We start from the raw sequence: 17,861 nt of genomic DNA, 5'->3' as shown, positions 1-17,861 counted from the left end.
ATTCGCAGCTAGTAAATAAAATTCCACAATTTCAAGCTAAACTGTGTCAACACAAAAATTAAAATAAATTCCCAAATTTTATTATCAAATCCTTGACATTCAAAATTTATTATATTTAAATAGAAACCAGTTAGCATTTCGGAAACGATTAAAATCTTGAATACATATTGTCCTTTACTTGAAACATACTTTCCCCTAAAGAAGTGTTTGACTAGGTGAGTCAATGAGGTAAATTAGGTTATTTTTAATTTAAGGCGCGTCAGTATCTAAGATTATTAGCGCCAGGAGCTTTTTTCAGTGTGCTCCGGCCTCCGGAAAGTGTTCTCTCGATACAGACAGCACTGTCCATCACCGAACAGTGAGGTGTAAGAAGCTCCTAGCAAAAGGAAATCAGAGGGCTAGCAGCTGGATTCGAACCCAGGATCTTTGCGTTGGATTCCAATACGCTAACTAGAATTTACTAGTGAAAGCAACGTGCTTTCTCAATAGATATGTGGCATTGATGACTTAATATGTAATTTTTTAATTTGATTAATCAATATTCCTTCTTTAATCAACAGTAATACGTCATTACACCGAAATTGTGCAATATTGACTTTAACTATACTTTCAGAAATACATTGGGCTAACTCCTCATCCAGTAGATGTACTGCCTCGGGACTCCTAAATGGCACATCTACATGAAATTCTGAATCAAATGACACCTTCATTAACGAAAAATCTCAGTTCACGCGACGATAATTTGAAATGATTGCAAAACTTCCTCTTAATAGATGTAAGAGCAGAACTTCGCTATACTGTTACGTATGGGAGCCCTAACCCTTTCATTCTACCAAATTTTAACAAAATCGTGCTAAGATTTACATAGTTATTAGTAATAATAATTTTGGAGAGGGGCTTTACATACATGGGGCTAACTCCTCTCCAATTCGATGTAAAGCGTCGAGGCCCCTAAAAGGTAAATCTACACAAAATTCCGAATCGAGTTACACCTCATTAATGAAAATTGGTTCGCGCGTTTAGGCGCTACGTTGTTTACAAAAAAGGTAACAACAACAAGACCAATTTTTGAAAATGCTGGTTTCGCCCATTTTTGGCAAAGTTTTACTCGAAATCTATTTAATCTATGTTGTTGCAAAAAAAAATACAGTTATAAACGAGGATTTGCCCTATACGAGGGGGTACCCAAAAATAACCGGAATTGCGTTGCCGCGCATGGAGCTTATGTAGTACGCATTTCTGCCGCTAGACGTGTATAGCGCAATTCCTTGCCAGTTCAGTCCTGCCTGTGTTGTCTGCCTGGCTTGTTCTGTTCATCTGCAGTGATTGTTTTTACCAGCGCTGTTTTGTTCTTTTTTCGTTTTTTATGATGGCAAGTTTAAGTGAACAACGTGCAGCTCTGAAATTTTGTTTTCTACTCGGCAAAAATGCTGCTGAAAGTGTTTTAATGTTGAAAACAGCTTACAAAGATGACGCTATGGGAAAAACTCAAGTATACGAGTGGTTTACTCGGTTTAAAAATGGCGACATGTCGATTGATGACAAACCTCGTTCTGGACGTCCTCAACTGCCCGAATCGACGAAAATGTTGAAAAAATTCGAGAGCTGGTGTTCACAGACCGTCGACAGACAATTGCTCAACTGTCAGAGAGTAGTGGGTTATCTTGGAGCTCGGTTCAGCGAATTTTAACGGAAGATTTGGGGATGAAAAGGGTTGCTGCCAAGTTTGTTCCTCGAGTTCTGACTGACAATCAAAAAGAACATCGAGTTGAAACATGTCGTGCTTTGAAACAACAGCTTGAAACTGATCCAGACTTTCTGTCAAAGGTCATTACTGGTGATGAGTCATGGTGCTATGGTTGTGACCCAGAAACAAAGCAACAGTCGAGCCAATGGAAGACGTCATCTTCACCCCGACCAAAAAAATGTCGTCAAGTCAAGTCAAACATCAAAACAATGCTGATTTACTTTTTTGATGCCAAAGGCGTAGTCCATTCAGAGTTTGTCCCCAGGTCAGACCGTCAATCAAACCTTGTATTTGGAAGTTTTGAAAAGATTGCGCAATAGTGTTCGCCAAAAAAGACCCGATTTGTGGCAAACAGGAGACTAGTTCTTCCACCACGACAATGCACCTGCACACACAGCCATCTCTGTTACACAGTTTTTGGCTAAAAATGGCATGGTTCCGCTGCCCCACGCACCTTACTCGCCTGACCTGGCTCCGTGCGACTTTTTCTTATTTCCACGCACGAAAAAGGGCATGAAAGGTCACCGATTTGACAACATTGAAGAGGTCAAGAAAAAAACGAAGAAGGAGCTGTCAGCCATTTCTAAAGATGACTACAAAAAATGTTTCGAACAGTGGAAGCACCGGTGGGACAAATGTATTAGTTGTAATGGAGAGTATTTTGAAGGGGATAAGGTTGTTCTGTAAAAAAATTGTAAATAAATAGCTTTTAAAAAATAATTCCGGTTTTTTTTGGGTACCCCTCCTATTATAAAGAAAATTTGGGAATTTGATCTTTTATAGAAAAAGAGAAAAAAATTGTCAAAGTTGGGTGTTTTTCAACGTTACGCTTTTTCGTGCAGTTTTTGACGATCAACCCTTATACAACTGTCCTACTGGACAGTTTTAATATAATTTTAACTTCAATAAAATATACACAACTTATGGTAAGAGAGAATCTGGAAAGAATGAACACCAGATTTGTTTATTTTCTCTATAAACTAGTATTGGGGTTATTGCAAATCATTTCAATACTCCTGTAATCATCAGAGATATACACCTGATAGTAACCTGTTTTATTTATAGTGTTTAAAGCATTTTTTCCATCTTTTATTCTTCATTGTTTAAGAATAATGGAGAGTTTTATTTGAAATTCTCACCGTTTGTTTTCTTTTTTTTAGTTTCTTTTGCTGAAAATTTCACATCAATGAGAAATTTTTAATCTAACAATGCAAACGGTCGACGGCCATCCATCCGCTTCTTTTTTTTTTATTATTTCAACAAATCAAGTCAACCGTGCTTGTAGCATCTTATCAGTTATGGACGATATAGTACCAATAAAAAGATTGTCATTAAGGGTTAATGTGTTAAAGCCAAGTAAGTAACTATTAAAATATCGTTAAGAAGCTCGTATCAGAGAACATTATCGAATTCTTTTTTTCTTTAGATTACCTTCAAAGATTTGGGATATTTAAAGAGTAATTGATATTAACATCATGATTCATTATTAAAGAAAATTACAATCTGCTTTGTAATTTAAAGTATTACACAACGTTGTCAAACCGTTTGAAAAATAATTAATTACCGTAGGAAAATTAATAAGAAAATGGAAACTGTTTTTACAAGTACTTGATGGAAATTAAAATTGCATTATTCTTACAGGAGAAAAAGCCTTAATGTTAAAAAAAAATGCATAATATTTCCAAAAATAGACATTTAACAATACTTTACTTTTTACTTTTTTAAAGGTTTTTATTAACAAGATAAGCGCGTTCGACGTGTATACACGTCAAACCAAATCTTTGTTACGATGCGTTCGACGTGTATACTCGTTGTGAAAAATATAAAATTGCCATTAAACGATAAAAACTCGAAATTTTACTAAAATACAATAAGAATATTATTTGGTAGGATGTTTTCCTTTATCTTACCAATAGAACTGCGGTGGGAGTCAGCCAAATGATAAGTGGTTGGTACCATGTTTGGTCTCCGCATCAGAGATTCGGAATTACGCACACAAATAGAAGCTCTCAACTCTTGGGCAATGCCGTTTTTACCTTAGATAGAGGTTCAGACCTCAGTCCAAGCATGATTTCATTTTGCACAGAATTCAAAGCTCTCTTTTCTTCCTTGTATAAAAAGCTCTTGCGTCCCTAGTTAACTAGAGCAATGCATACGTGAAGACGGTGCAAGATTTTTGAATGAGCACAGAATGCTCTGGTAATCTCAAGCCCCAGGAGATTGCAGAAAAAGTCGCTTGCAGTGAGTATTACGACTATTGTAAACTTTTGGTTGTTTTTTGCCCTGCGTTCGACGTATATACACGTCATTGTCTGATTTTAATTCCGCACACTGTGGGGGGTTTTGTTAAAAACTAAATTCCGTGCTTAACTGGTTATATTATATTTGTCACTACAAAAAGTAATGCAATTTTTAGGAATTTATGTTTATATTTATTTATTTAGGCCAATTTCTTGAATCCTAGAACTAGGTCAAATCCAGGGATTATAATCATTAATTAACGCAGTAAAAAAAATTAGTGTTAATTACTAGCTACTATGTAAAAAAAATGTGCAATCTTTAATTAATCAGGGAAAGCCCTGGAGATGACGAAAGCTTTCCAGGGAAAAAAATAATTATAAAGTTTCTGTCAAAGTTCTCAGAGCTTTTCCACCAGTCGAGACTAGTCTCAGGCGCCGACCATGCAAGGAAATGGGTTTTTTCCGTATTCTCCTGACTGGAGGATTACCTCATCATTTACAGGTTAAGATGGTATTCCGGCACCTTCCGCTATCTTAGCCTCTTACACGATTTCCCGAATGTTGCCTCACCTCTAACCGTAGCCTTGTATGCAACAATAGTACCGTGTTTACGAAAACCTCTGTAATATTGTAATAATTGTTCCAGTAGGACAGGTTGTACAAGAGTAGATTGACAAAAAGTGCAAGAAAAAGCGTAATGTTGAAAAAGAAACCACTTTGGCAATTTTTTTTACCTCTTTACTTACAAAAAACTTTACAATTGTTTGAAGACGTGGCTTTTAGGTCCATAGTGCTTCACAATATCGTTGATTTTATCCGTCGAAACGCGAATTTTTATTAGAATTTCATTCTTGATCAGAGAGGCAGATTAGTTTGGTACAGAGATTTACACTTCGCTTACTTTATTTGTCTGGCAATACCCTTGCTTATGGACATTAAATTCTAAAACCGATTTCCGGATACCATAAATATGCTTGCTAAGATGGATAAAATTCCCAAATTTTCTCCAAAAATGCAGAACAAATAGAATCAAAAGAACTTAAATGTTGAGTCAGTAAATTGAGAGACTCCAGGTTAACTGGTATTATTCTGCGACCAATCTCGGGCTCCACTTAACCAAAACTTCTGAGATTCTCAAAAATCCGAAATTTCTGTTAACAATCTGCAGCTATAAGAGAAACTAATTAAAGAGAAAAGAGTTTAATCGAAAGAATCAAAGTGAGGAGATTAGGGAGCCCAGAAAAATGAATCATTTTATCAATTAAAAGTGAATCTCTTCCACTAGGTTCACTGATCTAGTTCAATTAGAGTCTATTAAAACAAATAAATTCTAATTATTATCACAAGTGTTCTATTTAAAATGAAAAACTAGCGGATCTTATTTATTGAAGGCCAATTCAATTTAATAAAAAAAACTAAATTAATGCTTGGCTAGTAGTTAGTTAATAGTTCCAAAAAGTTTTGGAAATGCGTAGATAAACCCAAGAGGGATGTAACTATATTTAATTAAGGATCCCTGTATTAAGCTGAACTGCAATTACTGATTATGCAATTTTAAAGTTTTGCAACCAGTGATGATAATCGCTCCCTGCTGGGGAGGCCAAATTAATTTATCATAATGGCTTTACGTCTAATTAGGGTGATAAGGGTCGTGATTTTTTTTTGGCCATGTTTAAATAATTATTAAAAATTATTTGTAGACGCCCAAAAGCATTTTAATTCAAAATGTGTTTTTTATTTTAGTTTATTATTATTATTTTTATTTAAGAATATTACAAGTGTATTATAAGCATTACAAGAAGATGAAATGTACATTGGCTTCATTGCACATACACTGGGATTTCGTGAATGGCGGCCATGCAGTGATGACAGCCATAAAACGCGTCAGGGAGTGCTGCTGACTTTCTGGATTGTAAATATTGCAAAATTCTATTGTAGTTTGCAAACTTACTATTGTAAACTTTATTATATCTTGTTTAACCTTAGATATTCCAGTATAATTATATAAAAATGTATGGGTTACAAGCCAAGCACATTAAATGTATTTAGTTATTTAAACATTTGCGGTCAGTGTGACAGGCGATCAACTATACCGCATTCTGGAAGCAAGTAGAAGCCACTATCTGGGGGTAAAATTTTTACCAATAAACTTATAGAAATACATGTTTGCAACGTGCCTGCAACGTTTGAGGTAAAAATCGTTGGAGCCAGAAAGAACCACGGAGAATCCACAAAAGCCGAAAAATAAATTCACTATTCTGGCTCTTCTAGAGGGACGAAATTGAGTCTAAAATCTTATTGCTAGGTCAAATTGTGACACTAATCCGAAATATCAATTCTGAACCTTCTGCGTTTTCCCGTTTTTTGAGGTGTGATACTTAGCAGTCCAATTTGTCACAAAACCGCTTTTCAGAATTCAGAGGGCCGTCCAAAAATTTGTATTTTAAGCGATAACCGATAAAAAAAAGTGATAATCTGGTAATGCCAACACCTCTAGAAGACTAAGAGGGAGTAAAAGTATACTAAAACTAGAGTTGATGCACTTCGTTGATGTAAAACTTATCGTTCCCGTAATTTCGCTGTTGCAGACACTCTTGCAGCAAAGACAATGAATAATCACTCAGTAATCACCAACCCAACGTTGAAATCAAAGAAATAATCATTCTGTAAACTATAGAAGTTTGCATAACAAAAAAACTTTTAGTCCCGTTCGCGAAGAATCAGTGGTAAATACTGTTTTCTTACATCGTGCTTGGATGGGAGGAGATTCAGTGCCAGAGATTCAAGCAGTGAAGACAAGCATGTCAGTTCCGTCTGAATGTCTAATTCCATTCCCTTGGCAAAGACACCAGGGCCTGGATACGTTTCAGAGGTCATTACCGACACCATGGCTAACACTTATACATAAATCTCCTTGGTGGTAGTGACTACAGCTTCTATTTTGCATACATTTACATCATTCTGAATACAGAAATCAAGCACTATTTCATATTGAAACCAATCTTTTTAACAACGATCTGTAGAATTTAAATAAATTTAGAGACATATATTTTGTATCAGAATCTTGTTTTATTTTTTTATAATTTATTAAGTTATCTACAATCTGTATATACATACATACAATAAGTAAATCAGGAAGTACTAAGATTAATTGGTATGTGAAGAGCAGGATGAGAGAAACCACCCCGTGGTAGCACTCTCTACAGGATATAAAGAAATTTAGTTCTTCAGACTGTAAGGAAGTCGCGGGTCCACTGGCGATTCAATCGGCGAGGAGGATTGTTAGGGATGTCAGAGGAGGCGAGAGACTGTACAAGAGGATTTGAGCAAGTAGAGAGAGCAGTATGGAATTTTTGATATTTAGTCTTGGCGAGTTGGTGTACGAAAGGGATGTTGAGGTCGTTGTGAAGTGTGAGGTTAGTCACCGTAGAAAGGAGCGTCAGCTATTTGTCTGAGGAGTTTTGATTGAAATGTCTGTACAGTCCGTATGTTTGTAGGTTAGGCTGAACCCCACAGCTCTAGTCCGTAAGTCCACATAGGTTTGAGAATAGTACTGTATATTAAGCGTTTGAGTTCAATGGGTAATTTGGAGCGTCGTCCAAGAAGTCTGTAAAGCAGTTTCGCTTTACGTTTTGTCATTGTTTGTCTTTCAAGTCTAGTATGTGGGTTCCAGGTGAGTCTTTTGTCCTATAAAGAGCCCAAGGTAGCGCACCAGATCTGTACAAGGAAGAGGATTGCTGTTGAAGAGGACAGATGCACAGGAGCCCCGTTGTTCATTACTGGTAATCACTACACTCCTGAGACCAAAGAACAATCTAAACAATGGGTTACCAAGGGGGAATCTGCGCCAAAAAAGGCGAACACCGTTCCTTCGGCCGGAAAGATTATGGCGACTGTCTTTTGGGATTCGCAAGGAATAATCCTCATCGACTATCTGGAAAAGGGTAAAACTATTACAGGTGCATATTATTCATCGTTATTGGACCGTTTGAAAACCGAGCTGCAAGAAAAACGCCCACGAGTGGCCCACAAAAAAGTCCTTTTCCATCACGACAACGCACCAGCTCACACCTCAGCAGTTGTGGTCGCAAAATTAATGGAAATAGGGTTCCAACTCGTTTCACATCCCCCCTAATCTCCACACTTGGCTCCCTCGGACTACTATTTGTTCCCCAATATGAAGAAATGGCTGGCGGGAAATAGATTTTATTCAAACGAGGAGGTGATTGCAGAAACGAATGGCTATTTTTCAGACTTGGACAAATCCTATTATTCGGAAGGGATCAACAAACTAGAGCAGCGTTGGACGAAGTGTATAAACCTAAAAGGAGACTATGTTGAAAAATAAAAACGGTTTACCCCAAAAAATTAAGTAGTTTTTATTTTTGCACGCACTTTTTAAACGACCCTCGTACTTATACCAACTGTGGACAAAGTACGCTACCTTGGACTGTACCTAGACAAACGGTTGACATGGAATCCCCCATACTAGACTGAAAAGACAAGAAACTAACCACCGCTACAAAACTTCTCGCCAGACTACTTGACTAACGTTCGAAACTTAACCTACATAACAAAAGACTCTTATAACTGTTTGATCATACGGCATCAAAGTATGGGGAATCAAAAATACTACGAAAACTACTTAACGCTCCGTTCGATATTTCTAACCTCACCATTCATAAGGACCTCAAAATCCCTTTCATTGATGACCTTACCAAAACTCGTTTCTTAAAATTTCATTCCTTTACAGCAGTTCATCCTAATCCTTTAATTGAACACTTATCTTCTTCCACATTACCAGGTAATCCTTCAAGGAGATTGAAGAGAAGATGGCCCCGCGATCTACTCTCATCATAAGAACAATATAGTGCATCTATTCACATTAATGGAGTGTCGCCACTGGGTGCCTTCTCCTATTTTCAGTCACGACATTGTTATATTATATCACATTTGCTTATTGCAACATTCGTTGCAGTTGTAAATTTTAATTAAAAGATTTTCTTTAAAAATATATAAATCTACCAAATAAAATCAAGTTTTATTCAAGAAAAAAAAAAAAAATGTCTGAATTCATAATTTGGCTGGGCTTTAACTGAGGATAATCTTTTAGAGAATAATTACAGCCCAAAGAGATAAGGCAATTCAGCGCAAATTCTAATTAATTCCAACACCAACTGGAGTCAGTTCCTGTCCCATCCTCAGAGAAAATACAACTTAAATCAACAGTTGCTGCTTCAAATCAAGTTAAAAGTGAATTAGAAAAAAAAAGAGCTAGGTTTTTAAAGGCCAAATTTTAAAATGCAATTAAAAAAAACAAAAATATCAATGTTATGAACTTACAATTTGATGCACTGCCATCACACTTACCTAGAAAAAGAAAAAACAAGTATTAGATAAAATTTGGAGAGGAGGACTATATGTAAACCATTTTTTAAATAATATTTCCCCAATTCTGAAATTTTTTAGAAGGTTTTCTTTTTCGATAGCATTTAAGAAGTTATTTAAGGTCAACCTAAAGAAGACCTAATTTAAAGATTCCTTAAAATTCAATTGAAGCAATGTTTTTAAAAGTGAAAATATTCATTAAGAGTGTTTGCAAATGTCATCACACCTGTTTAAAAAAAAAAAAAGTCGTTCGCCAATTTACTTTTATAAGTCGTTGGTTAAAAACAGGATCCCATTTTTTAAAGTTCGTACTTCTTTATAATTGAAAACGTGAATATTTTGATTTAACATGCATTCTGACATACAAATTATTGTGTTTATCGGCTGCACCATGCCTATAAATGTTTACAAGGTGTGGCTATTAAATAACGAGACTATTGCTATAAAACATTTTATTTTAAATTTATACATATTTAGTTATTATCACCTTCAATATACACCCCTCCCCTATCTCTACAGCGCTCCATGCGAATTTACCATTGTTCGAAACAGTGCTGGAAGTCTTTTTCTGTGAGCTCCTGCATGACGCATGTCGTTTTCTCTTTCACAGCTCCAACGGACTGAAATCGTGTTCCTTTTAATGCAGATTTGACTTTGGGGAACAGATAAAAGTCACATGAGGCCAGGTCAGGCGAATAAGGCTGTTGGGCCTAAAACTGGGATGTTGTACTCCCAGTTGGCTGGAAACGTCTTGACAGACAATACAGTATGAGTCGGCGCGTTGTCTTGATGGAGAACCAGTGTGTTGTTTTTCCACAAATCGGGTCGTTTTTTCCTTACTCTTTCACGGAGTTAAGCAAGCACCTCACGGTAGTAATGTTGATTAATTATAATCGTTTTGGATCTGGAAGGGCGACCCGGGCGGTCATCATCTCCGACGTCTTCTCGGCCATCTTGGAAACGCTTGAACCACTCAAAAACTCGCGCACATGATAAACATTCATCGCCATAAACTTCTTTTAATAAAAGATAATTTCAGTAGCGGTTTTACCAAGTTTCATGTGAAATTTCACGACAATTCGTTGCTCTACTACATGCGTAGTATCATGTTTTCAGCAAAACGAAACTAACACCTCTTACACAAACGACGGTTCCGGTCAGACAGATTTCTCTACAAACACGTGAGACGCTGCAATCGAAAGAGAAGGCTTTACGCTGCTCAGCTGTCGGTCGTTAGGATTTGGTGCTTGCATAGTTTTTCTGTAGCAGCATCAGTCTCGTTATTTAATACTATATATTTTATTAAAAATAAAATATTACAGGTTATAAAGAGTAAAAGATGGTGGATTTCCCTTTATAAACTATGACAACAGAAACATGTGTATTGAAAGGTAATTGCAAAATGTAACAAACTAGCAGAACGGCTGATGCCTGCCATGCATCGAAGTGCAATATATTCAAATGTAGCGTTTTCGATCTGAGCAGTAGACTTGGTTAGGGTTTATAGTCAATGTACCCTAAGTCTAAATCAATTACAGTATTAAAAAAATTTAATTTCTGTTTGTTTAAAAGATAAAATAACTGCAGGGTATAATGAATTACTACATGTGTACTCCAGCATTTTAAATACTACAATACATTTGTTAATTGTTGATAAATAAATAATCTCTCAATCTGATGCGTAAATTAATAATTGAAGCTAATAGCGTTTCGGTAAATGTCACTTTGGTAGATGGTTTTAACACAGCACCAGCTAGCCTCTACCGAAAAATAATTTAGAACAAATGTTGAAATCTTAATTAGTTTAAATGAGATATCTGATGAGCAAAGCTTAAAGGAATCTCTAGATCATTTTAGAGATCTATTCCCGACCACTTGACAAAATAAAAAATTTAAAAAAAGTGGTAAGAAGAACCATTACAACCGGTTCACTGATTTTTAACCAAAGTAACATGGATGTGTTTATTAACTAAACAGTGTAAATGTTGTTCATTGGGATTGATTATTTAATTTAAAGTTTAATCATTTCATTTCAAAAGAATATAATGTAATAACTATAATTTTGTTCTTTCTTCCTCATTAATGATGATTTTTGTTCTGTTCTATTCTCATTTGTATTGGGTCATTTTTTGTTCTGCTTCTCCTTAATTATTAAAAAAGCACTTCCGTCTGACTGATTACCAAGCCATGTACGTTTTTGTTTAGTTTTTTCCACTGTAAAGATTGTAAATTAATTTCAATAAAGTGTATTATCGTTATTACTATTATTTAATGTAATCAGCATTCAATTTTTTTAAAATCTTTGTACACCTGGCAGCGTAATACGCCCAATTACATGGTACGCTTGGAGACCATGTATAGATCATATTGAATATGAAGTCATTAAGAGAATGTCAAACTGGTGGTCCCCAGGATTGTTCAGATGGATGACAAAAGATTGCCAAAGATATGTATGAAGAGGTTAATTTCTTTAGATCGCAACCCAAGTAATAATTTCAAATACAATTGGTTCTCCCAGTTGAAATATAATTTGACTCGTTTTGGTGTTCAACATTTTCTTGAACCTGGTAGTAACTCCTGTCAGGCTAAAGAAATTTCTAATGTTTTGGTAAAAAAGTAAGAAACCACAATCTCTCAGTTGACATATCTTCTGCTTTAAACTCTAGTTTTCATCCTATTTACAGGCAAATTGGATAAAAGAGTATTTAGAATATAGAGGTAGTATTTTGAAGCAGAGGATTGTAAGTCAACTGAGACTGGGGCATCCTGATAACTGTCGTGCGATCTATAAAGGCAGTCTTTTCTGATTCAATGTGGACAATCACTGTATCTGCTGTAATTTAGGTGCTCCAGACACTTTATATCACTTTCTGTTGGTATGCCCATCATTTAGATCTGTCAGGAACGAATATTTAGCAGAATTTATTATAATTGAGCACGATAACGAGGAAAATCGACATAATTTATTAGTTATAGACAGTCTCACTAAATTTAATAACTTGTATTACTTTGTGGTCTCTGCATTAAAAATTAGAGAATTTATTACTAATATTGAAAATTAAAGAGTAGGTTGTTATTTTTCTTTATAAATTTTAGTTCCATTAGTTGTCTTTTATTTGGTTTATTTTGTCACTAGTTTAGTTATCTTTTATATAAGAAACAATATATTTTTAGTTTTCGGTTATTTTATGATATGTAATTACATTATACTTTAATTTGTACCAATACTCCATTTGTAGTATAGGGTAATACCCTGAGAACAAATAAAAATTATACTTATACTTTAGTTATTATTATTTATTATTATTATTACTTTAAATTGTCTTTTCAAAATTAAGTAAGTTGAAAGATTCGAAATTCTGAAGACTGGAACAATGGAACCGTTAGGTTGTCGAATTCCTGAACTCGTCAGAAGAAACAATAGTTCCCTTCTTCCTTTAAGATTGCTAAGTTTTCCCGAAAAGAGAGAATCAATCAGACGTTTCAATAATGTAGAGGAGCTATGTCGCTTGCTGACAGTCAAAGTTTCTTAAGGTAATAATACTGTAGTTACTGTTCATTGCTTTTTTTGGTGACTGATTTCATTATTTCAATAGGATGAAAAAATTAAGTGCCTAAATTCAGTCATGATATTTACTTATTGTGCCGGAGCTTTCTACCTAGGGACTAGGTCATCTTCAGGGCTTATTGTCTATATGATATTTTTACATGGTTATTGTTACAATAACCATGCAACACTTCACACGATTTCGTTTTTGGTCAAGCGTGAGCAATCGCGGCACCCATCTTGCGGATAGCTTTGTCATGTCCAAATGTTGATGCAAAATATTATGTACCCGTTCATTCGAGATGCCCACAGCACTAGCAATCTCACGCACCTTCACTCTTCTGTCATCCATCACACCATATCATGGATTTTATCAATGATTTCTGGAGTAGTAACCTCAACAGGGCGTCCAGAACGTTCAGCGTCACTTGTGCCCATATGGCCACTCCGAAAATTTTTGAAACCACTTATAAACTGTTCTAATCGAAGGTGCAGTGTCACCATAATGTTTATCAAGCTTCTCTTTAGTCTCCTCAGGCGTTTTGCCTTTCATAAAGTAGTGTTTAATCAACACACGAAATTCTTTTTCGTCCATTTTTTGAAAATCACTCGACTTCCTCGATTCAAACGAATGCCAAACACAAAGAAATAGACCGATCTGGCTGAAACTTGGTGTGTGTTCTTCCAAGAGATGCTACTAACTAAACATAACCTCGATACGCGCCAGTAGTGCTATCTCTCTGACTTTGCACGGACTTTTCAAACGACCCTCGTAAGTTGGTGTATCCTCTGTCTTGTCTATTTTTGAACTTCTTGGTCGAAAGCTCGACACAATATATAAATATCGTGACTAAAATTGGCATTTTTTTTTTTTTCATCCTATTGTAATAACTGCAATTCGCTTCCAAGATATAACATTAAAATAGTTTGACCTTCAATCTGCATTGATTTGGAGATACCATCCAAGGCGCTTCGTGAATTCTTAAAAACTGCTCCTATATCCTATCAGGTTTACCTCATTGGGTTTCGTAAAACATTTTGCACAAAAGTATCTGGCTTTGCTTCCACAGCCTTCTCAGCCTCATTGTCTTTTAGAATAGCAATTAAAAAAAAAATCATCAAAGCCATTTCCATCACAAAAACTGTATAACTAATTCCTTGCAAGTTGGGATTTGGAAATTGTAGTTACGAGTATGATAGAAATAAATTATGTTACATTTGAAGTTCTCTACTTTGCAATACTTTTGCATGAATGGAAATAGAAAACGTAGTTATTTAATAGTACTTTATGCAAACTAGGTACATAAACATCATGTGTATTGCCAGAGCACAATTACCTCAAGGTTCATTGCTCCAAAAATAGTCTTTTAATAACATTTACAATTGCCATATGTAACCAAAGTATGTTAATAAATAATTACAAACAAAAAATAGCAATAAAACTGAACATTATATAATCTAAAATGGAATTAACACGTCATTATTAAGCAAACTCAGCAAGGTGAGAAGATTATATTGTTTACGTAAAGCAGAAAGCCATAAATTAAATTACAATTAGTTTATTAGAGTATTGTTTGATTTATTGTTATGTTATGGTTTGCCAGCGGTTAGTTTAAAGGTAAATTTAAATTCATTTATTTGCATAAACGGCTAGCAGCTACAAAAACGTTCAACCAAATTCCACAATGACCAGTTATCAAGCTTATATTTAATTAGGAAAGACATTCTAATTGGAGGAATTTTTGAACAACAGAATGTTGTACTCTATGCAAATATGTAATATATTAGGGGAGAGGGGGGCACTTTTGAACAGGGGGCACCTTTAAACAGTATTAATTTCTCGCCAAATATTTAAAACATTTATGATTGGTAATTTTCTCCATATGTTGTGGTAGACCTGTTGTATAATTGGACAGAGTTTCCCTTCGTTTTCATTGTTCGGTAAAGTCAGAATTGAGGAATATTATATTTTATAAGGTGGAAGTAAAATTTTTGTTGCAGCTTTGGGAAGTGTATTGGTGAAGATTGTAGTGGACAAGGTGTAAGTATGGTTAGTCCATATTACCATTTGGAATCCGTATTTTTAAATCTAGTCTTTACAAAAGTCTATTTGCTTGCAAAAAGTGTTGGATATTATATTTTCTTTTATGGAAGGAGAGGGGGCACATTTCAACATCACAGTTAAATTGTGTCCTACCGACCTGCAAGTTTGTGACTTTTTTTTTTGTTTAATCGCAGAGAAGGGGAAAGTGGTCCGAGCCTACATTAAGAAGCGCAACAAACCGAATATTTTGTTCAAACTTCCTAAACCCATCACACTTCGGGAACTACATCCCGAACTGAGTCATTCTTGATTTTTGAACTAGATTTCAGTGGTTTAAAAGAGAAAGTAATGTATTAGTGAGAGAAATAACTGATAGAAGGTAGATTCAGAGTAAAGTAATATCATTTCTTTCTATTTTATATTGTGTTCAAAGCTAACCGCACCAGTGGGGCAGATTTAACATTTGAATTAACAAAATGCTTAAATTAAAAAAAATATAGATACGTATGTATGTAAAGTACCAACTGTTTATTGATATAGATCTCTTAAGAAGACTTGAAAGTTGTAGAAAACAAAATAAAAAGGTTCAATAATACGATTCTGAGCACTCTGTAACAGAAAATGTAAATTCTGTTCAAATGTGCCCCCCTCTCCACTACTCATCTTATGTAATTGATTTTGTGTTTAATGGTGGAGAATATCCTTCCAAATATTCTTCACATTACTCTAACCATCATTTAAAGGACCCCTGACGTAATACTTGATAGAGAGTCATTGCTATATGTAAAAACTTAATTAATAGAATGAATTTATGGACTTGAAAATATATTCTTAGTTTAAAAGTAAGTTGTGTAGTACATTATATTGTAATTTTGTATCTATTAATAGTTAATTTCATTTAATGCTCAAATTAGTGAAGCATTTTGAAAGTAATCTGAGTAAAACACACGCCTACGCACAGACCATTTTGTAAAAAGCACTTTTATTGGATATCGAATTGGATTTTTCCGGCGGCTATTTGGGATAATCGCGACGCTTTCCCTACTCAGTAAAAGGAAGTAAAAATAATTGTTCCATAAAAATAAAATTAAAAAAAATTAATTACTTTGGTTTCATTGTTCATAATGCAAAGAAGACAGCGGAGGGTGTAGGAGCGGGAGTGTCCGGGGCGAAGCCGAAATGCAGCTTTTCGGTTAGCCTAGGAAAACTAGCTACAGTTTTTCAGGCTGAGCTAGCTGCAATTAGGTTCTGTGCTGCCGAGATTAGCGGAGACTTAAAAGGAGACTATGTTGAAAAATAAAAAAGGTTTACCCCAAAAAATTAAGTAGTTTTTATTTTTGCACGGACTTTTCAAACGACCCTCGTAAGGTCTTTCTAGTTTGGGTACCTGGTCATTCAGTACATAAGGGAAACGAAGTGGCAGATTTATAGGGCCCGAGAAGGCTCTGCGGGTCACTTCGATGGCCCGGAGCCCTGTTTTGGGATCTCCAAGTGTCTTAAGACTGTGGCCATTAAACTATGGGTGCCTACTAGGACTTAGGAGTGGGTGACTTGCCACCACAGGGCAAAGACTAGTGAAGCAGTTCATAACGGGCTATTCGCCAAGGTTGACTGCAGAATTAAACCGTCAAGGCCATGCGGCTATAAGGATAATTGTAGGCTTATTAACTGGCTACTGCAGATGACTTAGGCCTGGCAGGTGATAGCCTTAGTAGGTTCTGTCAGGTGGAGGAGGAGGAGGAAACAGCACTGCACGTGTTGTGTCAGTGTGAGGGGGTCTTGTCGGGGAGGAAAAACCAAGGCCTGTGAGCTTTACTCAGGAGTCGCTCTCCAGAATTAGGTGTCTGATTAAAAGGACGGGTCTGGAGGGTGAGCTTTAGCGTGAGGGGAGTCACAGTAGATCCAAAGTGGGCGTATGCAGTGGCGTAGAGGCCGCCCTAGTTGAATCTAATCTAAGTTGTAGAGGAGCAGAAATACAGAAATAAGTATTCTGAAACCTTCTTTTTTTGGTATTTTGATATAAATAGAGAGAGGGGAGAATTGCTTTGTGTAGTTGATAGAATTAACCGAAGAGAATCAACTGAAAGATAACATTTCCACAGAATAATGCTAAGCGGCCAGCCAACTAGCTACACTAAATATTTTGGTTGGATATTGGACAGGCTATGTTATTGCAGAGAGGTGAACGTGGTAGTGGTAACACTGCACTGTGTAGTGGTAGTGCCGAATAAGAAGACACGCTGATGTGTTATTGTACCAGAGAGAGCAGAGGGCCGTTATACACATTCCCCGGTGTACAAGAAGCAGTCACTCCTTCTTCCATAGTCTAACACCCAGCGGTTTCCTCTTGCCATCCTAAGAGTTTCTTGTTGCCCTGAAGCCACGGCCTATGTTATTACCTGTCTGTTCGCCGCTGTATATATAGCCGAGTGTGACGGAAGGTAACACTGTTACCACCAAAAAAACATGCTCTTCTTTACCTTCCTTGCTATTACAACTCTTATATTCATAACGCCTATTGTCTATTACTCTATTTACGCTGGGCCACCTTAATCTTTATCTCCCACATTCCTAATACTATCTCAGGAATTCCGAGAACTGCTATGCAGTTTCCTTACACTTTGGAATGATTTCAATCAGAAGGAATTAACGTCCTATATCTTGTACTCTTATTCTATTCCTGCTCCTACAAACCATTGGGTCTTGTTCCTTCCTTCTCGACTACAACCTTGGCGATCCTACAGCTTCAATTTCACTTTTTAGCTGAGACCAGAGATAGAACACTGATTAAAAATACAATTTAATCATAAATTTAATCGATTACATTTAAATCAGAATTTAATCGGCGAAATTAAACGTACTTTTAATCATATGACAATTATTTAGCGGACTAAA

General features: G+C 35.9%; 1 protein-coding gene and 1 long non-coding RNA gene across 23 annotated transcripts in view; one reads left to right on the top strand and one right to left on the bottom strand.

Annotated features, from left to right (window-relative positions):
• LOC141453951 (uncharacterized) overlaps window positions 1-12,502 on the top strand; it is a 52,188-nt gene extending 39,686 nt beyond the window's left edge. For 4 of the 7 annotated variants that reach the window (XR_012458326.1, XR_012458332.1, XR_012458331.1 and 1 more), the window contains 2 exons: window positions 2,908-3,103; window positions 6,576-8,501. This is a non-coding gene — a long non-coding RNA (uncharacterized lncRNA). Of the gene's footprint in view, window positions 1-2,907; window positions 3,104-3,173; window positions 3,437-6,575; window positions 8,502-8,791; window positions 9,871-10,697 lie in introns of those variants that run through there. The other 3 variants (XR_012458328.1, XR_012458329.1, XR_012458327.1) reach the window with 3 other exon arrangements.
• LOC141453943 (phosphatase and actin regulator 2) overlaps window positions 1-17,861 on the bottom strand; it is a 365,561-nt gene that overhangs the window by 150,855 nt on the left and 196,845 nt on the right. For 10 of the 16 annotated variants that reach the window (XM_074127585.1, XM_074127588.1, XM_074127597.1 and 7 more), the window contains one exon: window positions 9,331-9,357. The exons of the other annotated variants lie outside the window; for them this stretch is intronic. In XM_074127585.1, the coding sequence (XP_073983686.1) occupies window positions 9,331-9,357 (27 nt within the window). The remainder of the gene's footprint in view (window positions 1-9,330; window positions 9,358-17,861) is intronic. 16 annotated transcript variants of the gene reach the window in all.

Source organism: Rhodnius prolixus, unplaced genomic scaffold, assembly GCF_049639745.1.
Source record: "Rhodnius prolixus isolate KJV_2025 unplaced genomic scaffold, Rpr scaffold_9, whole genome shotgun sequence".
Classification (NCBI taxonomy): domain Eukaryota; kingdom Metazoa; phylum Arthropoda; class Insecta; order Hemiptera; family Reduviidae; genus Rhodnius; species Rhodnius prolixus.
The sequence above is the reverse complement of the archived record's forward strand: the minus strand, read 5'-3'. Positions and strand labels throughout refer to the sequence as shown.